Source organism: Oncorhynchus clarkii, chromosome 31, assembly GCF_045791955.1.
Source record: "Oncorhynchus clarkii lewisi isolate Uvic-CL-2024 chromosome 31, UVic_Ocla_1.0, whole genome shotgun sequence".
In the NCBI taxonomy this organism is placed as follows: Eukaryota; Metazoa; Chordata; class Actinopteri; order Salmoniformes; family Salmonidae; genus Oncorhynchus; species Oncorhynchus clarkii.
In genome coordinates this window covers 35,292,458-35,319,584 of record NC_092177.1, presented here as the reverse complement: position 1 = coordinate 35,319,584, position 27,127 = coordinate 35,292,458, and the positions used below count along the sequence as shown (strand labels likewise).

The window sequence follows — 27,127 nt, the reverse complement described above, 5'->3', positions numbered from 1 at the left end:
TACTATGGGGCTCGAACACACCTAAATTTGACCAGGATAGGGGACATGCAATATGAATCTGTGGTGGTTTATGATAATCACGGTGAGGAAAAAGAATGGTATTCTAATTAATTGTACCTTATTGAATGAGTGGCAGGTAGCCTAGTAGTTAGAGCGTTGGACTAGTAACCAAAAGTTTGCAAGATCAAATCCCTGAGCTGACAAGGTAAAAAATCTGTCAATCTGCCCCTGAACAAGGCACTGTTCCTAGGCTGTCATTGAAAATAAGAATTTGTTTTTAACTGACTTGCCTGGTTAAATAAAGGTTGAAAAAAAATCAAATTCAATAGGCCTAACATTCAGAATAATCAAATCAGTGCTTTAGTTCATCAATTATTTACACTTTACTGTTTCACTCACACCTCTTCTTTCTCTTTGCTTCAGCTCTAGCCAACTTCACAAAGTGCATAAATCATTAATTGATGATAGACTACAAAATGTCATCAATCATCAGTAAATGCTGTCCCTGCTTCATAATTTGTTTTTTTCCCTGTTTTATGGTCGTCACTTGTTAACACTAGTTAACACAGCCACAAAATCGTAATTATTGCTCACTTTATGCTTAACCCTAACCTCACATTTTTTTGTTGCCGATTCAGACTTTGTGGCTGTGGAATCGTACTTTGTGGCTGTGTTATTTAGAGTAAACCCTGTCTTACTATAACCAATCAGCATACATTTCCTCTTACAGCTGGACAAATCATCGCCGTCCACGGGGTTCGGATTGGGGGCGGAGACCATTTACTATGATTGACATGTAGCACAAGCAATCCAATTCTTAAAATTCCCGGAAAACGTCAACATTTTCACTTCAGCAACCAATAAACAATTGGAGAAGGTGTGGCTACTAATCCAAAGTGCATGCCCCAAAGTCACACGTGATCCTACTGTAGTTCAAGGTGTCACATCGAAGCAGGAGGTACGTAATGACGAACAAATGTCACTTCTTTCAAATATAGCTACTTCGCTTAATTATTATTTCAGTCTACATTTACCCAGCTTGTTCAGTTGCATGCAATGCTGTCCAGTGTATTTTAACTGTATTTATCATAATGAAAAAGCTCGAAACGATGCGTGGTCTTAGCGTGGACTGGCTAACGTTAGTAGCTGACAGAGGCCAGCTATTTAGTAGGCTAATTTAGCTAACGTTAGTAAAATAAAGGTAGCTACTGTTATCCAACAAATGAACGTTGACATGTTCTGTCAGTAGCACACAGTTGCTCGTGTGTCCCTTTTGCCACGTTAGTTAGCTAATACATTTTGAAAGTGTTTAAGTCAGCTAACGTTAGCTACTGTAGGCAAGGATACATTGTGGCATCCATCTAATGTCAGCAATTAAGTGGTTAAGTGAAAACCCTCCTCGCGCTAAAGTAAGGAAATTGACAAGTATTGCCTTGGTGTGCGTGCACATGTCAGATCCATTGTGTAACAAAAATCACGTAGGTATATTATCAGAAATAAATGTAGTCATGATGCAGTAGTCGATGTGTCATGGTGAGAAACTAATGTATTATATATGTATTATATATACTATGTATTCATTTGCCACGGCTATTTAAATCTCGAGCACAAGTACATTAATGAATGGATTAATTAAGCATTGTGCCCTAACGTTAATTACCTACCGGTATGTCCTTTTTAGTTTGGTCCTTGTTATCTCTTTGGCTGTGTTAGATATTAGTGGGTGACAAGACCTACGCACTTCAAATTGGGGTTTATCAAGTGAGGAGCTAGCTGTATGTGAAATCATTTCCCTTAAGACGGACATGGACCTGCTTGTATGAATGGCCACATGGAGAACAGGTATTGCTGGTAGGGATGAAACGCGTAGAAGTCTGACCAGTTTTTCAAACCCACTTCCTCTGATGCATTCAACACCCTCTTGGAAATGTAGCTTTAAAAGTTTGCACATCTGAATAAAGGACTTGGCCTGTGTCATCTTATTGAATGATTGACACATTTTTTAGCTAGCTATCTGAGAAATGTAAATAGCTTGAATGGAAAATATTTATTTGAAAGGGAAGTTGGACGTTTTATTGTTTACCCATGGTTAAATAATAACTTCTCATTTCTGATGGGGAATATTTATGGTCACACGATAAGCTGTTACATTTTGTGTACATTAACAAGATGATTGCACCTTTAACCCACTCTTGTTGACCTAGTCTAGAAACTAATGTTGAATGGTACAATAGACTTGCATGCTTTGAAAATATATTTGCTTTTATTTAATGTTGAATGGTACAATAGACTTGCATGCTTTGAAAATATATTTGCTTTTATTTAGTCTTACGTATTTTCCATTCTCTCTTTGAGACAGTCAAGGGACATGAGGGTCATTGGGTCCTTATCCTATCTGCTTAAACCCACCGCACACCCACACTTAAATCCCTACAGTATGACTTAGACTGGGCTTCGTATCACAGAGTAGTCTATCCATTATCAGAGGCTGCATGTTGCTTATCCATGAGGGGATACACTGTGAAAGTGCTGTGCAACATCTTGCGCAAGATGTCTGTCCATGTGGCGTAGCCTAGCTAGAAACAATTAACCATATGACCACAGCAGTAGTAGATGGCACTGTTTTTCTCCAAATACAGAGTGAACTGAATGGAATTAATTCAAAAGACTGGCTGGCTGATAATAGTATTTGATGTGTTGATTGAGCACTGATTGATTATACTGTCCCCTCCCCCTCCTTGTATCTGCTCTGTCCCTGACTTGAATACATGTGACCACTGAGGCATGATGTGAATGGGGGAGTGGTGTCCACTTGGCAGCACACCAAGGCCTCCCAGGTCCCCCCTCCAGTGTGGTGGTTTGTTTTGTTTGGCCCCATGACTTCTTCAGCCTGTGGTGAGAAAGTGAAATTTGCCACTCCTCTCACGTTTATCCCTCCATCCGTCCCTCCCACACACCGCCCCTGGCCCACAAGGCACCTCGGCTTGTCCCTAGCCCCCCAGGCGGCAGCCACCCTTCCAGCTCCTATGTCCCACAAAACAGAGAGTGGAATCTGGGCCTAGCTAGTCAACTCCTTTGCCTCACCCATCCCAATAAGACCTGTATCTCACCCCTCACGCTCACACTCAGTAAGTTGATTGTCAAGTTACATGCATGGTGCTTTTTGGTGGTGAGCTCCCCTCTGGTTATCCCCTCTTTGTTGGCAGCCAGACTTGTTGCAGGGAAAACACCCTAGTCACAGTGTACAAACAGATGCATGGCAGAATCCTTTATTGAAGAACACACTAGCACTGTCACCGGGCTTGGAGCTGTTCTATGAATAGTTGTGGAGTTTTAGATTTATTTCTCCTCCGGCACTGGCATGGCAAACCCATGTGGTCACTGAAGTTTGTCTCATGTATGTGTATTGTCAATGTGCTCAAGATATATTAGCCTAGATATAGCCTACCTATATATATTAATGCATAGCCTTTTTGGGGAGGTTGTGTTTGCAGCTCCTCCTCAGGACACTCCCTAGGGGACCTGGCTCCAGAGTTGACATATCCCTTGGTGGTAGTGCCCTGGTTACCATTCCTGACAGATAGGAGTTGGGGGGGGGGGGGGTGGGTATATCTCCACCCCTACCTTATAGGCAGGCTACTCCAGTGACCACAGTCCCTTAGGAAGACCCTGTGATCTGTAGAACAAGCTCAATGTAGGCTTATGGATCAAGGTTTCCGTTAGGAAAATGTGGTGCCGGACACTTGGACTGGCAGTTGGAGACATTAATTGGAGACATTTGAGAAATGTACCGGACCCATGTGCATTGTTTACGTAACCTGATTAGAGCGTACACCACAATTCACAGAATGGCAGAAATCACATTTTGATTATGGTTATGTCTTAACAGAACATGCAACTCAAGGATGCAACGGCGTGTGTCCTTACTGAATTCCTATGCAAACTTTTACCATTTTACAACTGCCACATTTACTGTTCCTTAGCCAACAAGTTGAGTAACAAATAGCAAAATCACTAGCCTATGTCAGTCTAATATCCCCCATAAAAGTTGACCTATTCTATTGGTCAGCTTGTCCGTTCTGCACGAGAAAGAAATTGCCTTTTCCAGATCAGAACGTTTAGAAGATCAGAACATTTAGCTTAGAAATTTAGTGAACTATTTCTTCACATAAGGACAGCAATGCGCAGAAGGAAGTAGGCTATGCGTGAATTTTTGTTTCATAACGCAATTAGCGGGAAAAACACTTGTCAAAGCGCACCACACAGAGATTAAAATATTTGAGAGGGGTTATCTAAAGATGCAGCAACTAGCATGGGTTGCTAACATGACTAGGATTGTGCCTTTGGCTACTGGACAATCAAAGAAAATTGATTTGAGAACCAATAGAACATGACAGAAATAGACTACTGGTGTCAATGGCATATGGAAGTCTTTGTAAAATAATTGCCTCCACGTTTCTATGGTTGGCTTTTACTTTGAAGCATGGAAAGACATGCCTTATTTTTAATTTGACCTTTATTTAACTAGGCAAGAACAAATTCTCATTTCCAATGACGGCCTAGGAACAGTGAGTTAACTGCCTTGTTCAGGGGCAGAATGACAAAATAACTCTGGATGAACTGCAGAGATCTACAGCTGAGGTGGGAGACTCTGTCCATAGGACAACAATCAGTCGTATATTGCACAAATCTGGCCTTTATGGAAGAGTGGCAAGAAGAAAGCCATTTCTTAAAGATATCCATAAAAAGTGTTGTTTAAAGTTTGCCACAAGCCACCTGGGAGACACACCAAACATGTGGAAGAAGGTGCTCTGGTCAGATGAAACCAAAATTGAACTTTTTGGCAACAATGCAAAACGTTATGTTTGGCGTAAAAGCAACACAGCTGAACACACCATCCCCACTGTCAAACATGGTGGTGGCAGCATCATGGTTTGGGCCTGCTTTTCTTCAGCAGGGACAGGGAAGATGGTTAAAATTGATGGGAAGATGGATGGAGCCAAATACAGGACCATTCTGGAAGAAAACCTGATGGAGTCTGCAAAAGACCTGAGACTGGGACGGAGATTTGTCTTCCAACAAGACAATGATCCAAAACATAAAGCAAAATCTACAATGGAATGGTTCAAAAATAAACATATCCAGGTGTTAGAATGGCCAAGTCAAAGTCCAGACCTGAATCCAATCGAGAATCTGTGGAAAGAACTGAAAACTGCTGTTCACAAATGCTCTCCATCCAACCTCACTGAGCTCGAGCTGTTTTGCAAGGAGGAATGGGAAAAAATGTCAGTCTCTCAATGTGCAAAACTGATAGAGACATACCCCAAGCGACTTACAGCTGTAATCGCAGCAAAAGGTGGCGCTACAAAGTATTAACTTAAGGGGGCTGAATAATTTTGCACGCCCAATTTTTCAGTTTTTGATTTGTTAAAAAAGTTTGAAATATCCAATAAATGTCGTTCCACTTCATGATTGTGTCCCACTTGTTGTTGATTCTTCACAAAAAAATACAGTTTTATATCTTTATGTTTGAAGCCTGAAATGTGGCAAAAGGTCGCAAAGTTCAAGGGGGCCGAATACTTTCGCAAGGCACTGTACATTGACTGGTATTTCCATCAATAAATAGGCAAAAAAAGTATTGTTTTTCAATGGGATTTTTTTTCTTATCCCTATTTATCGGTTTACTGTCTTTTCTTTTTTTTTATTGGCCGAAAGCTTTCTCTTGCTGGCGAATGGAAATCCTGCTATGGATATGCTACATTGTTAATCCAAGTGGAAAGTAGAGTATTATGGTAATCTTCGCCTGATAATAGCCACTCTGGTAATTTAGCATGACTGTTATGCTATGGGAAGCGTTAGACGGTGTGACTACGGACGTTAATCTTGCGTGGGGTTGAATTCATTAATGGAACAGTCTGCTATGTGCATGGAATGTACAGTAATACGTGTGCAACTGCATGCTAGCATGTAGACACTGGTATTCTCATGACAAAAAGACAGTTGGTAACTTTGGTTAGTTTGTTAATAGACTTTGAGGTCCTCTAAATTATGAATTGATTTAAATTAATTACAGTCATAAAATATGGCCTATATATCAGTTGTCTGTACTGCATATGGTAAGGTGGACCTAATAGTACTCTCGCACCCCCCCTCACGCTGTACCCAGCCCCACTTATTTGGCTAATGGTATCAGAACATGCTGAGGGGTTGAGAATATGATGGAATTATAACAGACTTCGATCTTATTGGCATTATCTGATTGGAGAAGACAAAGACCCAATCTCAAATCGATACTTGCCCCCTAGGTGTTTCGGAATATTTAAGTGGATTTTATAGGCTTAAGAAATATTGTAATTGTTCCACCTTGCCTTCTCATTAGGGGAGGGTTTACAAGTAGGCCGTCATTGTAAGTAAGAATTTGTTCTTAGCTGACTTGTCTAGTTAAATAAAATAAAAAATTATAGTTAGGAGGAAGATTTGCCATATTGCTTAAACACCTACCCATCCTTCTTAATTAGAATTGGGATAGTGTCGAAGGAGCCAACGTCTGTGTGCACACAGCCTGTCCTAAATTGTTTGTATGGTGTTGAGTAAATTGCCTGTGAATAATATGAAAGGTAAATATCTGTGTGTGTGTGTGTTACATGGGGCGCTAGTGTAATCTCATTGGACCGAATCTCATTAGGGGAAGGGGCTCAGGCTGCATATGCCTCAGGCTCGTCGCTATGGCAATGGGTGCCGGTGAGGCACTGGGTAACGGCATGGCGACCATATGCCTGGCAACAGTTGGAGGGAGTGTGCGTTCTATAGGCATGAAAAGGATAAAACATTTTTGAAAATTTGGAGGGAGCCCAGTTGTAGAACTAATGCTCAATCTTGTTCCAGGAGCTTTTAATCATAGTGCTTTTAAGACCAGCGTTGTGGTTTTGATTCCTGCATGTACCACCTCTACCAGTAGGCTTGTTCTAATAGGATAAGAAGCTGTAATTTAACCTAATGGCCACCTGCTCGGAAATTATCCCCTTTCTCCAGCTCAAATTATATGCTAGGTTGCATTGTCAGTCGCCCGCATATTTTTGTTTCTGTTAGATCGTGTCTCTCTTGTAGCCCAGTGACGCCCACCCATCTCTCTCTCTCCCCAGAAGCAGCCGCTTTCTCTTTTTCATATCTTATTCTCCCTCTCCTGTGTCCCTCATCTCATTTAACCCCTTGTTTATGCTTTATTAAATGGCCACCTTCTCTACTCACTGCTGTCATTTTCCTTCTACCATCACATTCCTTTCTTCACCTCATGTCCTACCCATAGCCTATATTTTTATTTCTCTTAACCACCGTTTGAAATCAGCCTCTACTCTTAGACGTTTTTGATCTGAAAGGAATGGATGGGTGTAACTAAGTAATAATACTGTGGCTCCGCTGCTCCTCCCTAGCCCTTGGGGTAAGGTGGCTAGGAATCTGTATGCCATATGCAACAACTGAAATGGATAAGGAGGGGATTCAATAGGAATCTAAATTAATGTAGCTGCAGACCATAACAGATTCTCACTTGTTAATTAGTAATTAAGCCATTAGTGTGCTTGCGTCAGCGAGACCACTACTGTTATCCGCCATACTTCTTATTAAAACACTTTTGAACAGCTGCCGAGCGAACACATTTTCTTCAAGAAATTGGCCTAGTGTATTAATTGCTCTCTCTTCTCTCCCCTAGACTATGGAGCTGAAGGTGAGGTATGTTCTGCTGCTGGCCGTGGGCCTGTGGTCAACACTGCTACTGACCACGGTGACCGCCCACCAGGAGGAGGAGGACGAGCCTATCATGGAGATGGGGGGCGACATGGATGTGGAAGACGAGATGGAGGAGCTTGACCATGGGGAGGAGCTTCTGGATGGGGAGGTGGAGGCAGACATGCCCCCGGGACCACCACCAGTCCCTAAAGTAAGTCTATCCTAGGCCAGTGTGTGTAAAGTTATGGTTTCAGTGGTTGAAATCTCAGTTTTGATAGAAGCGTGGCTCTTCTCTTCCCTTCTAGCATGCCCAGATTGTGACAGCCAAGGAGAAAAGGTTAGGCTTACGTGGCTGCTCACTGTTATACACAGATTCAAGCCAACCTACCCATATTCAGTTGTCAAATGTCTTTTGTGAAAGGGCTGTAGAGTGAGTGGGAGGTTTGAGCTCATTTCAAGGAATGAATGTGATTCGCACAACGCCACAAATGATAGAGGCTAAGCCTGTGCTGGGACTGCTTAGTGTCCTTCCTTTGTCCACTAGCTCTGAAATGTAGAGATATGACCTATAGTTCAGAGGGGATGAGAAGTTGGTGAATTAGCCCTGACGACTCACACAAAATTCTTCCTGATGCTCTGTCGTTCGCATACTTTCGTCTGAGACTGCCATCATTGAAGTCGTCTGTGGTGACGAGGGGCATGGGGGGGGTGTTGTACGGTTTGAGGAATTTTCAAACCACCGCTTTACCCTCGTGTGTTCTGGCTTTGGCCCAATCCATCGTTTTCCGGATCAATCAGACCTCCCCGAATGTGTTCGCATCTGTAAATGTTCGGGAAAGTACTCCGATCCAGACTCACTGTGGAAAAGAAACGAACATCCGTGGGCATAGCGTTTGGCCAGAGAAAGGAGTCTGGGTAGCTAGGCAAGTGGTGAATAGCTCACTAGCCTGACATCCGTAAAAAAACAGAGGTGATGCGTTGATTAGCAATGCGACATGGTGGTTTGCTCTCTGGCTGACCTATGTACTCCTATTGCTCTTGCATAGGACACAACACACACAACTACAAGTGGCCTGGTTGGCACACTAAACACCTTATGTGGAACCAGGCAGTGGAAGAGCTGACCCAGTGATCCACTAACCCCCTCTCTGCTCCTCTCTAGGTGACCTACAAAGCGCCCGAGCCCACAGGGGAACACTTTTTCGCCGAGTCCTTTGACATGGGGACCCTTGACAGGTGAGCACTCTGGTTTCCCCAGAGTTTTTTAAAAATTCAACTTCGAAATTAAAGCAGGCACCGTTTTATAATTTATTATACTAATGAAGTCTATATCAGAGAAGATACGATATTCAAACATGCTGCCCTAAAACCAAATAGCCTAGGTAGTATAAACTCTGTCTTGTCTCTTCTTTTCATGTGCCACAATGTGCTGGGTAAGTGCTCACCATAGGACCAGCTGCTGTTGAAACCTTTTGTAAGGATAAACATGAACCCAGCGCCTAGGCTATTCCCCCGGCAGCTTCCCCTATGGTGTCCAGGTGCTACCATGTTTACTTGACTCTCAAGTCATCTCGCTTCTCCTGTTTGTTTCAGCTGGGTCCTGTCAAAGGCCAAGAAGGAGGACATTGATGAGGATATCGCCAAGTATGACGGTAGGCACCAAGACAATTCCTCTCTGTCACATTAGAACATAAAGCATTCTTCCGGGTAGTATCCATTAGGGCACAACTTAGCAAAACATTTTGCAACTAGAATTAATATAAGGTAGTCCTTACATTTCAGTAAATTGTCTTCCGTTTAGTGCCCAATGAATATGACCCTAGGTTCTGCTCCATTCAGACATTTATCTAGTGAGTACTCTCCTTTACTTGCGTGTTCGACCTCCGGTACCGCAGGTAAATGGGAGGTGGAGGACATGAAGGACGGCAAGCTGCCCGGCGACAAGGGCCTGGTCCTCAAGTCTCGTGCCAAACATCACGCCATCTCAGCCCAGCTCCTCAGGCCCTTCATCTTCGACACCAAGCCCCTCATCGTCCAGTATGAGGTCAACTTCCAGCAAGGGATCGACTGCGGCGGCGCCTACGTCAAACTGCTCTCCCAGACACCCGACCTTAACCTGGTAAGAACATGCACACCGTGGCATTAAGATTGGAAACATCAAGTACTACTGCAGACTTCCTTTGTACATGCCCTCAAAGGTGTTTGTTTTTAATAGATCATGTTTAGACCCGAGCTGTGTCTTCATCAGTACAAACATATTTTTTACCCAATACATCTGCACGTAGACTGCCTCCTTGAGGTTAATGTAGTTATTTTGCCCTTCAGGATGAGTTTGTTGACAAGACTCCCTACACCATAATGTTCGGACCAGACAAGTGCGGCGAGGACTACAAGCTGCACTTCATCTTCCGCCACAAGAACCCCAAGACTGGCGAGTACGAGGAGAAGCACGCCAAGAAGCCCGACTCAGACCTGCGCACCTACTACACCGACAAGAAGACCCACCTTTACACTCTGGGTAAGACATTTCAACATGTTCTACTCACGAGGCCTATATACTCTTTGATGGTCCACTAGTCTACACTGACAAGAAGACTCACCTAGGGAGACAACATGGTGAACAAGACATTTTCACATGTTCTATGAATCAGGTATGCTAATGACATTTCCAGGTGTATTCCTCTAAACATCTCTACCTACCTCTCTCTCCTCTCTCTCTCTCCTGCCTCCTAGTGGTGAACCCAGACAACAGCTTTGAGGTGCTGGTGGACCAGGCGGTGGTGAACAGTGGTAACCTGCTGACAGACATGACCCCCCCCATCAACCCGGCTGCCGAGATCGAGGACCCCGACGACCACAAGCCAGAGGACTGGGATGAGAGACCCAAGATCCAGGACCCTGACGCAGTCAAACCCGAGGACTGGTAAGTGTGCATATTTAAGTGTAGGTGAAAAGGTGGCTATTTCGCCAGGCTTTCTTACGTGTTGAAGTTACACAGCGTGTGCATTTCAAATGTAGCTGTGGAAAGTGTGTGTGTGTCAGCATTTTTATTTTATTTTTCTGATGCCAGGTGTGCTTATATGTTTTTGTGTGTGTACCCTCTAACTCTCTCCCCTGTCCCATAGGGATGAGGATGCACCGAAACAGATCCCAGATGAGGACGCAGTGAAGCCAGACGGCTGGCTGGATGATGAGTCCGAGTATACCAGCGACCCCGACGCGGTCAAGCCCGAGGACTGGTAACTACGATACCTTTACTCTCTCGTTCCGCTCATCCTTCCCCACATAGCGTCCACCATGGTACTCCATCTCTTCTCTCGCTCTACCCTCGTCTGTCACTCTATTCTTTGCCCCCCTCCCTTCCATCTCTCTCCTTCTCTCTGCCCTTCGTCTACCACTCTATTACCTCCCCTCTGTCTTTTCTGTCCCGTCGTGGTGTACCCTCATCTGGTTTAGCCCACTCAGTTCTTGGAAGCTAATTGCTAGTGTTTGCGGCAAGCTCCTCCTCTTTTCTGTGGAGAGAGCGGGCTTCCTGGTGAGAGGAGCTAATATCACACGGCACGCTTTGCCTCAGGACAGCCAGGCCTGGTTTTTGGGCTCTGTACAGCTCCCCCTCTGCTCTCACTGTCTTTGATGTCTCACTTCTGTGGTGGAAATTAAATTAGAGCCCCCAGAGAAGAGGAATGGGACACAGTGGAAAAAGGGGATTTATAGAAAGGGAGGAAAAGGAGATGCTGTTTTTTTTTTCACTTATGCCTTCACTTACTCTCATTTGGATTTTTTTTTTCTTTTTTGTGGTCTTTTGCTTTCTCACACCTACAGTAACTTGTAACCGTATATCATCATGTTGTACACTGTATGGCTTTGTCTGTATTCTGATCTGTGATGTTTTTTTCCAGGGATGAGGATATGGATGGTGAGTGGGAGGCCCCTCAGGTCCCTAACGCCCTCTGTGAAACCGCCCCCGGCTGTGGCGCCTGGCAACGGCCCATGATTGACAACCCCAGCTACAAGGGCAAGTGGAAGGCCCCCATGATCGACAATCCCAACTACCAGGTAACCCTTCACACCTCCCAGCGTGTACCATATACCAAAGCATCAGTCACTTTAGGAAAATGTTTTACCCCAGTGCAGTCTGTAGCCTAAATAACATACACACAATCGTTGCACTTGCTCTTTCCAATTCGGTATTTGTATTGATGAGAGCCTACTATTTGCTATTTTTCTTATCTTGCATTGGTGACGTTGTGCTCTTGTCTTTCCAAAGAAAATCTCATACCTTTTTTTTTTTACAACCGAGTTCTCGTTGAAGAGAAATCCAAATATATGTTCTTACAAATGGCTCCCCAAAAGAATAGTTTATGAATGCAACTCTCACGGTACTGTACACTCAACCCTCAATGTACCTCCCAGGGTGTGTGGAAGCCCAGGAAGATCGCCAACCCAGCCTTCTTCGAGGACCTCCATCCCTTCAGAATGACCCCCTTCAACGCCGTGGGCCTGGAGCTGTGGTCCATGTCCAGCGACATCTTCTTTGATAACTTCTTCATCACCAACGAGAGGCACACGGCCGATCGCTGGGCCAATGATGGTTGGGGCCTGAAGAAGGCTGCTGAGGGAGCTGCTGAGGTGGGTGCAATAGTGCACACGCACACAGAGAGACGGGCCCACAGAGAGACGGGTACACAGACTCCTCATGACTAGTTGATAAAATTCTCATAAATACTTCACATAAAATATACAGACATTTGATAAGGAACGAATATGCAGTGCAATCATCTGACATTTCAAGCAGGTCCATAAGATCTCTCTTCGCTCCATATCACACTTCTATCCTAACCATAGAACGTTCAGCTTCTTATTTGCATAGAATTCCTCTTGCATCTAAGATATTCCCTTTGGACAGTTTGTTTTGAAGCACCTAGAACTAAGGGACCTATTCTTGTATCCAGAGACTTCTCCAAAACCTCTTCAGGGAGCAATGTGGATATTTGTAGCGTTGCTGTTTTTACATGATGCAAGCCTCTAGTCTCTGGGGTAAGCAATCAAGTCAGATTGACTAGCGGTGACAAATATATAAATGCAACAACCAATAATTTCAACGATTTTATTGAGTTGCAGTTAATATAAGGAAATCAGTCTATTAAAATAGTCATTATGCCCTTATTTAGGGATTTCACATGGCTGGGCAGGGGCGCAGCCATGGGTAGGCCTCGGAGGGCATAGGCCCACCCTCTGGGGAGTCAAGCCCAGCCTCTGGGGAGTCAGGCCCAGCCTATCAGAATTTAGTTTTTCCCCACAAAAGGGCTTTATTACAGACAGAAATACTCCTCAGTTTCGTCAGCTGTCCAGGTGGCTGGTCTCAGACAATTCCGCCAATGAGAATTTCACCAAGCTGTGTATGTGCGGTGCGCACGTTTAACACTTTGTGTAGCCGTTAGCGATGCTAATGAAAATCCTTCTGGTAGATGGAAAGGCTTTCCCACAACCTTTTCAATTAAATGTTAACTACAATGTAGCCTATGCTTTCCTTACATAATGATATGATTATTTGCATCAATTCAGTGGGTATTGGTGTTAACCATCACATCTGCATTACAAAACAACTACAAAAATGCTATACAAAAGCCTCTTGCTAAGTGCACATTTAAAGGGTATCAACATTTCAAAACATTTTCCCAGACTTCAAAAGTGGTCTCCTGATGTGGTGTAAGCATTGTTGTGGATTTAGATCATCCATTTGAGTTGTTTTTCTATTTGGGGAAAAAAAACATTATTTAAAAACAAAATGTAAAGCGAAAACTTGGAAAAGCAAAACGGAGAAAAACTAATTTAGGAAAATATACACGGAACATATACACAGATTTTATCGGGCCCTACATGACATTTGAAATTCAATAAAACAACAATCTTTAGAATATAGCTTTAATAACGGTGTGTTGAACTACATCTGTGCTAGCCTACTGCTGCGCCTTTTATTTAACTAAGAAAGTCAGTTAAGAACAAATTATTATTTACAATGGCGGCCTACCCCGGCCAAACCTTAACACGGACGACGCTGGTCCAATTGTGCGCTGCACTATGGCACTCCCAATCATGGCCGGTTGTGATACAGCCCAGGATCGAAAAAGGGTCTGTTGTGAAATTTAGTGCCTTAGAAATGTAGTGCCTTAGACCGCTGCGCCACTCGGGAGCCTTTAGGCTACCCTGAATTCGGTATGCTATTTTCCCTACTTCGAATAGCAAGTAGGGAAAATAGAATGATCTGACACAGATCAATGCAAAACACTCAACAGAAAAACTTGTTGTAACGGGATCAGTTCTGTCATGGTAAAAATTGGAACTTCTCCTTTGCTGTTACTGTTGGCCAAACCACTGGAGAAAAGCAGCGTGTCTGTTGCTTATTTGCGTTTGTGTCATTCTGATTGGTCGAGAGTCAATAGCAATTTATATTTATTGTTTTTTTAACTATCAGGGTATTGGAATAAAGGTCATTATTTTAATAGTAAAATAATTACAAAATGCCCTGCTGATCGCTCCGTTCCATTTAATCTTATTCATTATAGTCTAAAAGGCCAAACGGATCCTAGATCAGCACTCCTATGCTGAGAAGGATCGCCCTACCCCCAATCCTTACTGTAACCATTAGTAAGGTAACAATTAGAAGGGGATGAGAAAATGTCACTGTGTTAGTGGTGACTTCTCTGCCTGTGTCTTCTCATGGGGACTCCAGACCAGACACACTCCCCACACCCTTCAGAGGAATGCTGCTGGCAAGCCTGGCTCTGTGTGACATATGGAAAACCCTTCCCTGCCCCGCCCCTAAGTAGAAACAGACATAACATGTGGAACTCCAGGGGGAGATAGGCTGAACAGTAAGAGTGAAACAGTCAATGTCACCGTGCTCCAGCTGCTCCTCTGTATAATGAGTTGGCTTTAGTTGAAAAGCTTCTTGAGCTGGTCTAGCATGACTCGCTGGTGGTGGGGCGCATACTTAAACCGCTAGAGTACACTGTTCCATAAAACCGAAGTTACAGCTGAAACTGTGGCACTATTGCGAAGCCGTGGCCCTGCTTCACACACAAACATACACATAGGTCTTCTACTGAGGTCACCCTCTAAGTGGTGGTCTCACTCGTTTTGAGCTGTCGTGTGTGTGTGTGTGTGTGTGTGTGTGTGTGTGTGGAGCAGTAGAGTTGTGGTGAGTCCAGGGGGATGATGGTGGCTTGTACCCAGGGATTAACCGACTAGCCGTTCATTTGGCCGCCTCATCAAAATTCTTTCAGCCACGGACCAATGCTGCCTTTTTTTCCTAAAGGTGAATTCCTGGGATGCTTGGCATTTTGGGCTTAACGGCCCTCTCTCTCTACACAGCTAGGCTGCCCACTCCCTCACTCTCGCTTTCTCTCAATTTTGAGCACTCTTGCTCATTTTCTGCTCCCCCTCTCTCCCTTGTTCTCTCATTTTTCTGTTCTCGCTGTTGCTCTGTTGCTGTCTAGTTTCCTCTCGCTCTCTTTTTCTCGCTCACTCTCTTCCTGGTGGACATGCTCTCTTACTCTCGCTTGACTGCATTTTCTCTTCTCTCCCTCTTTCTCTCTTTCTTGCTGTTCTCTTACTCTCTCACACGTTCTCTTCGTCAGAGCATCACACACACACGGCCGTACTTGCTATAGTGCCTGCAGAAACTATTCACACCCCTTGACTTTTTAAGCCTGAAATTAAAATGGATTTAAATTGACTTTTTTTCTTCACTGGCCTACACACAATAATGTTAAAGTGGAAATATGTTTTTTTCTAAAAGTTTACAAATTCATTCAAAATTAAAAGCTGAAATGTCTTGTGTCACGTATTCAACCCATTTATGGCAAGCCTAAGTTCAGGAGTGAAAATGTGCCTAACGCACATAATAAGTTGCATGGATTCACTCTGTGTGCAATAATAGTTTTGAACATGTTTTGTGAATGACTACTTAATATCTGTATCTCACACATAATTAAATGAATCTCAGTGCTAGAGGTGTCACTACAGACGCCCTGGTTCAAATCCAGGCTGTATCACAACCGGCTGTGATTGGGAGTCCCATAGGGCGGCGCACAATTGGCCCAGCGTCATCCGGGTTTGGCTGATGTAGGCCGTCGTTGTAAATAAGAATTTGTTCTTAACTGCCTAGTTAAATAAATAAAATATGTAAGGTCCTTTAGTAAAGCAGTGAATTTCAAACACAGATTGAAACTCAAAGACCAAGGATGTTTCCCAATGCCTCACAAAGAAGGGCACCTATTGGTAATAACATAAAAAAAATGTTTAATGCAGACATTGAATATCACTTTGAGCATGGTGTAGTTATTAATTACACTTTGGTTGGTGTATCAATACACCCAGTCACTACAAAGATACAGGCTTCCTTCCTCAGTCGGTTGCCGGAGAGGAAGGAAACGACTCAGGGATTTCACAATGAGGCCAATGGTGACTTCAAAACAGTTACATAGTTAAATAATTGTGATAGGAGAAAATTGAGGATGGATCAACATTGTAGTTACTCCACAATATTAAACTAATTGGCAGTGACAAGAAGGAATCCTTTACAAAATACAAATATTCAAACATTAATTGTGTTTGGAACAAGGCACTAAAGTAATACTGCAAACAATGTGGCAAAGCAATTAACTTTATGTCCTGAATACAGTGTTATGTTTAGGGCAACTCCGAATAAAACACATTACTGACTACCACTCTCCATATTTTCGAGCTTAGTGGTGGCTGCATCATGTTATGGATATGCTTGTAACAGTTAATGACTGGGGAGTTTTTCCAGGATAATAAAGAAATAGAATGGAGCTAAGCACAGGCAAAATCCTGGAGGAAAACCTGGTCTGCTTTCCACCAGACACTGGGAGACTAATTCACCTTTCAGCAGGACAATAACCTTAAACACAAGGCCAAATCTACACTGGAGTTGCTTACCAAGAAGACAGCGAATATTCCTGAGTGGCAGAGTTACAGTTTTGACTTAAATCTGCTTGAAAATCTATGGCAAGACCTGAAAATGTCTGTCTAGCAATGATCAACATCCAATTTGACAGAGATTGAAGGATTTTGAAAATACTAATGGGCAAATGTTGCACAATCCAGGTGTGGAAAGCTCTTAGACACTTACCCAGAAGCACTCAGCTGTAGTCGATGTCAAAGCTGCTTCTACAAGGTATTGACTCAGGGGTGTGACTACTTATGTAAATTTGATATTTCATTATCAATCAATTAGCAAAAATGTCTGAACATGTTTTCACATTGTCATTATGGGGCATTGTGTGTAGATGGGTAAAAACAACAACATTTAATCCATGTTGAATTCAGGCTGTAACACGTCAAATAAGTGAAGGGGTATGAATATTTTCTGAAGGCACTGTACATACCACTCAGTGAACCATGGAGCGCGCTGAGAATTCCATTGGTTTCACAGCCTCATTGTTTGCTCTACGGATAATTTGGTTTTACACCGGTAGCACTGCCGGGGCAGTTGGCTGCCACTGTTAATATGGAAATGCTCGTCTCAGATCTGCCATTGCAGTATGCATGGAATTGGGACACACAAACTCCTGTGCATTGTCACTGCTACGAACAGTCTGAGTAGGCAAGACTTTAGTTAGTTAAACCATTGAGTTAAATAGTTAGGTACTAAGGGGTGTGTTTTGTGCTAGTTTCTTTGTTTAATGAAGTGTGTTGGTGCACAAGTGTGTTGTGTTACTGGTACAGAGTAGTTTGTGGGGACTTCTGAGATGCACTGTGAAACGGGAATTCCCCCAGCCCTTATAAGGACTTTCAGGAAGTGCGAGAGATGTGGGAAGAAACCCTCAGGCACTGGTTTTTCATAACACAATACACCATTTGGGGTCCATGTGAAAGATACAGGAGTGATGTTTTTCTTTTTTTGGCATATGTGTTCTGACCATTTCTCAGGGACCAATAAAACTTTGGTATAACAGCGATGTTACAAACTTGTTACAAATGAAGATTTTCAGTGGCACCCAATAGTGAAATCCGCAACCTGCTTTTGTGATGCAGTTGATGGTGGATGGTTGTGGTCGATGGTTCCCAGATCTTGACAGTTGCGTAACCGTGTTCTCCCCTCTCCTCTAGCCCGGTCTGGTGAACCAGATGATGACCGCAGCAGACGAGCGTCCCTGGTTGTGGGTGGTCTACGTGCTTACCGTGGCCGTGCCCCTAGTCCTGATCATCGTTTTCTGCTGCACTGGAAAGGTGAGGGAACACACTGTGACCACAGACCATCAAAGGTTGCATCTCAATTGTGCCCCCCCACACACACACACACATTTGCCTATGGATGTCATCATAGATTATGTTTTTGATCTGTGTTAATGTGTATCTTTTCGCTCTCCAAACAGAAGACTGCTGCAGCTGCAGCCGACTACAAGAAGACAGACGAACCCCAGCCAGACGTGAAGGAGGAGGAAGTGGTGGAGAAGGCTGAAGCAGACCAAGTCAAGGAGGAGAAGAGCCAGCCAGGTAAGAACTGTCACCATTCCCACCCCCCTCTCTTGATGTAGGATCACAAATCTGTTGACAGTGTGTGTGTCATTGACATTTATTTTACAGTGCGTGCTGTCTTGCATCACTCAATGCAAGAGTAACAAGTTAGCCCGTCTCAGTAAATGCTAACTTTGTGTTTGTTGGTTTCCATAGCAGCAGCAGAGAAGAATAGTGATGCAGAAGACAGTCCTGCAGAGGAAGTAAATGAGGAGGAAGAGGAGGAGGAGGAGGAGGAAGAAGAGGTCACTGAAGAGGTACGGGGACAGTAAGGCATGACTTGGTGAGCACGATGTGGTTTGTTGTCGCTATGAAATCAAAGCTTGCACTGTAACAGCACTTTGACAACTGCTGATGTAAAAAAAGGGCTGTGTTGATGATGTACTTTATTGTTCAGAATAGAGACAATTATGGCTTGTGTGTAACTCAAAGCCCCCTCTCCTTTCCGCTCTCTCCAGAAACAAGAAGATGACCTCCTCAGAAGGTCCCCCAAAAACAGGAAATTGAGAAAGGACTGATGTGGCTTTCACAACCCTGGATCTCTGATTTAAAACCAACAGCCCTGACCCAGGGTCACTCCCTAACCCCACCCACCCTTCCAGTCTCCCCCATCTTTCCCCCCTGGGCCCTCCCTTTCCTCCCCCTCCCGGGGCGATGAAGTGAACCCAACTAGGCAACCATCTCTCTTGTCAGGATCAACAGAAAACAATCACGACTGCCTCACAATATGGACGACGATGATTCCAGTATGGTGGGGATGAAGACTGATGCGTTGTTAGTGTAGAAAAGGTTTTTATTTAACAGTGAAGAAAGAAAAAATATTTTCCAATACCATTCTGTAACACTAACCTAGGAACCCCTTCTGTCTTATCACTCAAACCTCCACCACCCTCTGCTCCCGCTAGTCAGCCCCCCATCCATCCATCCATCCCGCAGATCTAGACAGTATTTATCAACCAACTTTTCTGGGCAACACTACAGCTTGTAGGTTTTAGCCATTCTTCCTCTCGATGTCTTCTTGCTTGGTCCAGTTTAACAATCCCATGCGTTTTGTATGTGTCATAGGGGTAGATGGACGTAGCATGAACGTTTCTGTTGAGGGTCGACAAAGAAAAAAACCATGGCATTTGGATGTCTTATTGTCTTGTTATAACACTGCAGTTGTGTTTTGGGGGGGGGTTCAAGAGACTAATTTTCCCATGATGCATGGGTCTCACTTTTCATTCCATGTGGCTTTCACCATGTTTTTTTAAGTGTTTTGGTTGTTGGAAGACCCCTCTGAAGTTGTTCTTACTACGGTGAAGCTGGGAGTGGTTGGGGGGATCCATTGCACATGCTCAGTTCCCCGCAGAACCCTGGGGCAGGCAAAGTTTGAAGCAGAGGGAGGGAGAGCCAAGTAAGTGGGTTTCAGTAGGTTAGAATACGTTGCCTTAGACAGTCCTAGAGAGCAAGGTTTTCTGAAATTGTTTTTTTCTGTGAATATACTATGATCATTTTTAATACTCTGTACATGACTTTTTATTTTATTTTTGATTCCATTAATGTTTTAGTTTTTTCTCTGGTCCTGATAGATAATGTAAGGGTGTAGTGTACATGTACAGTAACGTGTGCAGGAGAAAAGAAAAGCTGGTTCTTGGAAAGATGACGTTTGGTTGCCGGCAGGCTTCTAGGGGAGATGTCAAGGTTGTCAGACTGGTGGCCAGCTCGTGCAGCCTCCTCCCTCATTGGTGGGATGAATCAGTCTCCCGCCTAGCTACTGGTAGATGAATATGCACATCCTATGATTGCATTTCCTGAGTCAAAAGCAGCAGCAGCAGAATTTAACACATCTTTCAGAATGTAACGTAAAGAGTACTCTCAGGGTGTCAAACAAGCTTCCCGCCTCACTTCTTTCTCATTGCATGATTCATTGATATCTTAAACTTACCCCATGCAACATGAAAAAGGTGCTAAAGAGAAAACATTGAGACTGCTCAATAGCCGGTACCTATCTGTGGACCACAGTCTTTAAGTTCCTTATTTCTTACTTACGTTTTGGTGAACCTGCCCACTCTGTTTTTAGAACTTCCTAAAAAGCAGGGAAAGCCAAAAACCATTAGAGGTTTGCCCTATGTAAAAATAGTTGTCACTGTTCAAGGTAACAGATGCACACATAAACATACACACACATACCAGGTAATTAGCTGTTGCTGTCTGTTTGCATGGATCCCATTTAAAGTTTTGTGCTCTCAGATTCCTTGGTGGTGTCAGTCAGTCGTGTTTGGAATGCCACAATTCCTCTGTGTGCCATGGTGTCTCTGAGCGACCAAGGTGAATGGGGATTGGTTCTCCCGACAAACTAAGCTGCATGTGATTGGGTGATGAGTGTAGTAGGTTGATTCATCTATATCTACTACATTACATGTTGGAGGGGGGAGGGGGGGGGGCGAAGATGTAGAACTTGCTATGATGTTACTTACAAAACAGAAATAAAAAGATATTTGACTAAGAGATTGGAGCTGGGCAATGTTTTTCCTGTATTGGTCTCGTGGTTTTGTGTGGCGGGGGGGGAGATTGTCATCCCCCTGAAATTGAGATGGCATGTACAGCTTCCGCCTCAATAGGAAATGGAGGTCTTTCTCTAGAATTTCTCATTTTATTTTTTCTTATTGTGGAAGATGACCTGTGTCATAGGGTATATGAGGTAGTTAGTTCCCACTGCACTGTGACCTAACTAGCCATTTCTTTCTCTTATTTTGTACTTTTGTTTGCAGAAAATTAAATGGTCAGAAAATGTTCCTTTTTGAAAATGTTAAGGAGATGTGTTTCGTCTTCACTCTTTCTGGCTTCAAAAAATATTTTATTTTTAGGCAACAAGGTTTTAATTGTGCTTTTCCCCTTTTGGTTCTGCCTAGATACAACTCCTAGACTGAACAGTGCACTGTACTGTGTATCTTCCGTACCTCTGACAGCATCCTGTGTGTAAACTCAGTCTGATGGGTCACCGAAACGACTAGGTTTAACCTAACTTAATCCTGTACACTAGAGATTGAAGAATTTATACATTTTGGTTCAGATTTAATCTCCCATGGGAAATGAATGTTGATTAGTGGAGGCTTTAAAGAAATACTGATCACGAATAGCCATTGTGTGAATAGGGACTGCTCCTCTTACCCATGTGTATTGCAAATGCAGTCATCTATGAATAGGGATGCCATTTGTTTTGATGAATAAAAAGGCCTAATAGAAACGGACTGGGGGCCTGAGTCTCATTGTTGCTTGTCACTTGGTACTGTATCTATCAATTGACGTTCCACAGAGCGGATATTATGCCCAAGGCCCGGGCAGATCAATGTCTGTCTGCTGCTGATTTGAGAATAATATTTTTGCTCACAGCTCACCACATTTCCAATTTGTTGTACTTTAAATTTGCATGCGTGTGATTCATGTAATGAATGGAGGGAACAAGAGACAAATTCAGAAACAAGCTACGACAAAAATAATTGTTCATTCTTGCACGATGCACTATGCGATCAATTATCAGTGATTGGTTGAATCTAAAATAATTCTTTATGCTGCCTGCAGCATGATCCATTTAGCCTGCGCGCATATATAACAAACTGTTGGTTGGCGCTAATGGCTGTATGTACAGCGCATTTGGAAAATAATCAGACCCCTTCACTTTTTCCACATTTTAGAATAAGGCTGTATCAGCTACACACACTACTCAGTAAAGACAAAGCAAAAACAGGTTTTCAGAATATTTTGGCTTAGTTATAAAAAATGTATCACATTTACGAAGGTACTATGCTTTGAAGCACCTTTGCCAGCGATTACAGCCTAGTCTTCTAGGGTATGACGCTACAAGCTTGGCACATCTGTATTTGGGGAGTTTCTCACATTCTTCTCTGCAGATCCTCAAGCTCTATCAGGTTGGATGGGGAGTGTCGCTGCACAGCTATATTCAGGTCTCTCCAGAGATGTTTGAGCAGTTTCAAGTCCAGTCTTTGGTTGGGCCACTCAAGGACATTCAGAGACTTGTCCCAAAGCCAGGCCTGCGTTGTCTTGGCTGTGTGCTTACGGTCATCGTCGTCGTCCTGTGGACGGTGAACCTTCACCCCAGTCGGAGGTACTGAGCACGCTAGAGCAGGTTTTCATCAAGGATCTGTCTACTTTGCTCCATTCATCTTTGCCTAGATCCTGACTAGTCTCCCAGTCCCTGCCACTGAATACCATCCCCACAGCATGATCCTGCCAACACCATAGGGATGGTACCAGGTTTCCTCCAGACGTCACGCTTGGCATTCGGGTCAGAGAATTTAATCTTGGTTTCATCAGACCAGAGGATCTTGTTGCTCAAGGTCAGAGTCCTTTAGGTGCCTTTTGGCAAACTCCAAGCGGGCTGTCTTGTGCCTTTTACTGAGCAGTGGCTTCTGTCTGGCCACTCTACCATAAAGGCCTGATTGGTGGAGTGCTGCAGAGATGGTTGTCCTTCTGGAAGGTTGTCCCATCTCCACAGAGACACTAGGTTGATTGTCAGCTGTGGGACCTTAATATAGACATGCATGTGCCTTTCCAAATCATGTCCAATCAATTGAATTTACCACAGGTAGACTCAAATCAAGTTGTAGAAACATCAAGGATGATCAATGGAAACAGGATACACCTGAGCTCAATCTCTAAAAACCTGTTTTCACTTTGTCATTATCGGGTATTTTGTGTAGATGGATGGGGAAAAAATGTAATTAAATACATTTTAGAATAAGGCTGCAACTAACAAAATGTGGAAAAAGTCCATGGGCCTGAATACTTTCGGAATGTATCTAGCTAACTCGTGTGTGTGTGTGTGTGTGTGTGTGTGTGTGTGTGTGTGTGTGTGTGTGTGTGTGTGGGGGGGGGCTCATAGAAAGTTGTAGAAACATGGGTATCACCTATTGGAATTCCGGCAGAGAGCTGGGACCAAAGTAACAAAGCCTACCATCAGCAAGGGCATTGAAGATGAAACGTGGCTGGGTCTTTCAGCATGACAATAATCCCAAACACACCGCCCGGGCAACGAAGCAGTGGCTTTGTAAGAAGCATTTCAAGGTCCTGGAGTGGCCTAGCCAGTCTCCAGATCTCAACCCCATAGAAAATCTTTGGAGGGAGTTGAAATACGTGTTGCCCAGCAACAGCCCCAAAACATCACTGCTCTAGAGGAGATCTGCATGGAGGAATGGGCCAAAATACCAGCAACAGTGTGTGAAAACCTTGTGAAGACTTACAGAAAATGTTTGACCTCTGTCATTGCCAACAAAGGGTGTATAACAAAGTATTGAGATACACTTTTGTTATTGACCAAATACTTATTATCCACCATAATTTGCAAATAATTCATAAAAAATCAAGAATGTGATTTTCTGTATTTTTTTTCTCCTCATTTTGTCTGTCATAGTTGAAGTGTACCTATGATGAAAATTACAGGCCTCTCATCTTTTTAAGTGGGAGAACTTGCACAATTGATGGCCTACTAAATACTTTTTTGCCCCACTCTATAGGTACCGTGACCATCTTTCAGGGTCAAGGCACGTCCGCCAATGTCCTCATACCATCCCAATTCTTAGACCAATGTAGCGAACTGTGACACCGTTTGGGGGTTTTGAGGCCTGGTCTCCAAGTCCATAGGCAAACTTAATGCTAACCCCAACTAGCTACATTATTTCATCCTTTCCCGGAGAGCAATTCCTGACTGACACTCCTCTTAACCAAGTCCCTCACATGTACATGCCTCTCCGATGGCTTCACAGGTGCCATCCAACTTCTGACACCAATATAGCAATTTGGGGGGAGAGGTGTGAGGTTCCGAGGTGAGCCGCAAACTACATCCTGAGGACTGGAGACAGACCCGTTTCCACTGCTCCAAGAGAGCCCGCTCTCTTAGGGAAGTGGTAATCGGTCTTGTCAATGCCTATCAACAATGTATCAATGTATCATACCTCTGAAACGACTATAGTGCTCAAGAAATGACATGATTTTAAGCTATACAGAAATTATTTGAAACTATATGCATCATGTGATACCATTTCTTGCTGGACAACAAAAAGTTATGCAGTGACAACACAACAGTAACAGTACCTTTGTTTACCTTTTGTTTAAAGTGCAGAAACTAGATAGCACTTTATGACTACTGATCTAAAAATGGCTTTATAAAATGGATTTCATTGAAAGTTGTTGATACTTATAATTCCAATTAGTGCTCCCAAATGGCGTAACGGTCTAAGGCACAGCATCTCAGTGTAAGAGTCGTCACTATAGTCTCTGGTTCAAATCCAGGCTATATCACATCTGGCTGTGATTGGGAGTCCCATAGGGTGGCACACAATTGACCCAGAGTCGTACAGATTTGACTGGGGTAAGCTGTCATAAGATTTTGTTCTTAAACTGACTTGCCTAATTAAAGGTTACATTTAAAAATAAAAACAATCTGGCACATCACATTATTCCAACAAGGAGTGTGTATCATTAGTTGAGCTTACTTGAATTCACACTCCTTGTGATACACACAAGGAGTGTGTATCATTAGTTGAGCTTACTTGAATTCTGATGTTACAAATGTTACTGTAAATTCATGCAAATGGTCTCTCTGTTGCTTGTTTTCACTGTCAATCATTAAAATGAGGTGGGGACCATTCCATTTATATGGTGGGGAAAGCGACACGGCTGTCTGGTGGTGACGCCTCTTGGTGTCGGTGAAGCAAAGCAAAGGTTAGGGGAAAAAAGGAGAGAGAAAAAAAACTTGTTCCAAAATGGCGACGAAGATCTGCCTGTCCATTGGAAAACAATAGAAATAGCAAAGAGAGGCAGTTTGATTGTTGGTTGTCGCAATTACTTTTTTTTGTTTTGCAGTCGACCTAACTGATTCGGGGTCGGGTTGTGTGTGTTCTATATGGACTACTTGTGAGAATTATTTTGAAAGTAGTCTGGGTATCATGCTTTTGTTATAGTTAGCAAGCTATCGAGCTAGCTACATCCGTATCTTGTTGCAGTGTCTGCTAGCTATCAAGTCACATTACTGCGATCTACGCCGAGGATCAGCTGTTAGCCAGGGAGAACATAGGCAACATTACTTTAGCTAGCTAGTTGCAACGTAACTACTTTTGTTATTAGCGAGTTAACGTTCTTGGTGTTTTATATGTTGACGGTAATCGGTAACTTGACGTTTTATCCTGCCTGGTTAGCAGAAGTTATATTCTAGATACATTTAACTTACTAGTATAAAAGAACTGAGCGTCACTTGCTTTAGCTAACTTTCACCATGAGACAGGAGTGTTTGTTGTAGACAAAGTTAGCTTTAGCCAGCAAGCTAACCAGCTCCGTGAAGTTGGGTAAGTAACGTTAGTCAGCGAGTTCAATACATTTATAGTTTACTAATGTAAATAGTGCAATGTTATGTTTGTTCTCCCGAATATAGTCCCGTTTAGCTAGTTAGAAGCTAACATACAAGTTAAAGGTTTTTCTTACTCGAACTTTGGATATGTTTGACCAGAGGAATGTTATGGAGACCCATTGATTGAATACTATATAGCCTTTTAGTAAGCAACTACCTACTGTAACGTTAGTTAGCTACATCTAACTAGGCACGTTATTCGTTCAACTCATATAATGCGTATTTTCCATCAAATAAATTGAGCTCGCCTATTACATATACATTACTTTGTTTGTAGTTTCAACTTTTTTTCATTAAGGGAAAGGCGTGAATGAGTTTTTTTCAAATTTGGCTAGCTAGCCAATGCTGGGGCCTTTTGCTAGCCAGTTATTGCAATACTTTTTTTCACGATGCGACAGATAAGGTGCACTATATACTTTGCTAGTTAGCTAGGCCGTTTAGTAATATCTCCATCGTATTTTACGCCTGTTTTCTTCTGGCTAGTGAGACTAAATGCCAACATTAGCAAGCCAAAGGTAGACTCTATGGAAGCACTAACGTTAGTTGATTCTCAAAGGTAGTGGGTATAAACGCCCACAACTAAAAAGGAACAGATTAAGCATTTTATCCGGACTGTCGAAACCCGAGTCCAGAGTTTAAAAACACACTCTTTATTGATGATGGCGGATTTTGTAGTGCCGCGACACAGTGCGGTGATGGAGCGACTCCGCCGTCGAATCGAGCTCTTCAGGAGGCATCACACCAGCTGCGAGAACCGCTACGACAGCACAGCTATGGAGCGGCTGGAGATGGAACGGCAGCAGACCTTTGCACTGCACCAACGGTGCCTGCAAACCAAGGCCAAACGGTCGAGTAAGCACCGCCAGCCACAGCCAACCTCAGACCAGTCGGCGCAGAGAGGGTCAGGGACCGGGGGCAGCAACGCAGACCTAGCGGAGGGTGGAACGCCAGAGCAGAGCAGAAACAGCACTTTGATTGCGGTAAGTGACTATTTCTGTAATACAGGGGGTGGATGCAAATGCACGACAAAGCTGATAACAGCTCATTGGCAGTCATTGGATTATCGCATTCCTGTAGTATTTTTTGTGTGTGGTGATAGCAAATAAATGTGTTTATAAGGAAAGCGCATTGCAATCATGTGCTTTGTGCTCTGCACATAGTGCCGTGATTAGCACGGAAGAGTTGTAGCCAGTAACGGGCGTGCTGGCTGGTTGCTGTCACCTGATCTCAGTGGGCAAGTTCTTTTTGCATGGCCCGGTGCCCCAGTTGGCTGGATATTTATATTAAGGACCATTTAGAGTGGTCTAAAATGTTGCTCCGCACAGCAGGGGCACCGGGCAATGCAGAATGAACTCGTCCAATGTTGTCATGCTGTGTTTACTAGTCTTTGGCTTGCTCCATCCATTCAGTTAATTCCACAAATGTTTTTATGTGGCCAAACATACATTTCAT

The 27,127-nt window shown here is 43.4% G+C and overlaps 2 protein-coding genes across 10 annotated transcripts in view; both read left to right on the top strand.

Moving 5' to 3' along the window:
* Positions 1-913: 913 nt before the first annotated feature.
* On the top strand, positions 914-21,503 carry LOC139390687 (calnexin). Of its 8 annotated transcripts, none has more exons than XM_071137987.1 (14): positions 914-958; positions 7,709-7,936; positions 8,888-8,961; positions 9,319-9,377; positions 9,621-9,844; positions 10,051-10,243; positions 10,459-10,648; positions 10,851-10,964; positions 11,625-11,781; positions 12,139-12,354; positions 17,863-17,982; positions 18,129-18,249; positions 18,427-18,553; positions 18,729-21,503. In XM_071137987.1, exons 2-13 carry the CDS (start codon positions 7,712-7,714, stop codon positions 18,540-18,542), a joined length of 1,809 nt encoding a protein of 602 aa, XP_070994088.1. In that variant the 5' UTR covers positions 914-958; positions 7,709-7,711; the 3' UTR covers positions 18,543-18,553; positions 18,729-21,503. The 8 variants fall into 8 exon arrangements, with proteins under 8 accessions (XP_070994088.1, XP_070994084.1, XP_070994087.1 ...); XM_071137983.1 differs by having other exon boundaries at positions 915-958; positions 18,427-18,527; XM_071137986.1 differs by having other exon boundaries at positions 920-958; positions 18,132-18,249; positions 18,430-18,527.
* A 3,523-nt stretch (positions 21,504-25,026) lies between these two features.
* LOC139390973 (mastermind-like transcriptional coactivator 1) overlaps positions 25,027-27,127 on the top strand; it is a 39,375-nt gene continuing 37,274 nt past the window's right edge. The window contains exon 1 of one of the 2 annotated variants that reach the window (XM_071138409.1): positions 25,027-26,655. In XM_071138409.1, coding sequence (XP_070994510.1) covers positions 26,332-26,655 — 324 coding nt within the window. In that variant the 5' untranslated portion in view covers positions 25,027-26,331. The remainder of the gene's footprint in view (positions 26,656-27,127) is intronic. The other variant, XM_071138408.1, reaches the window with a different exon arrangement.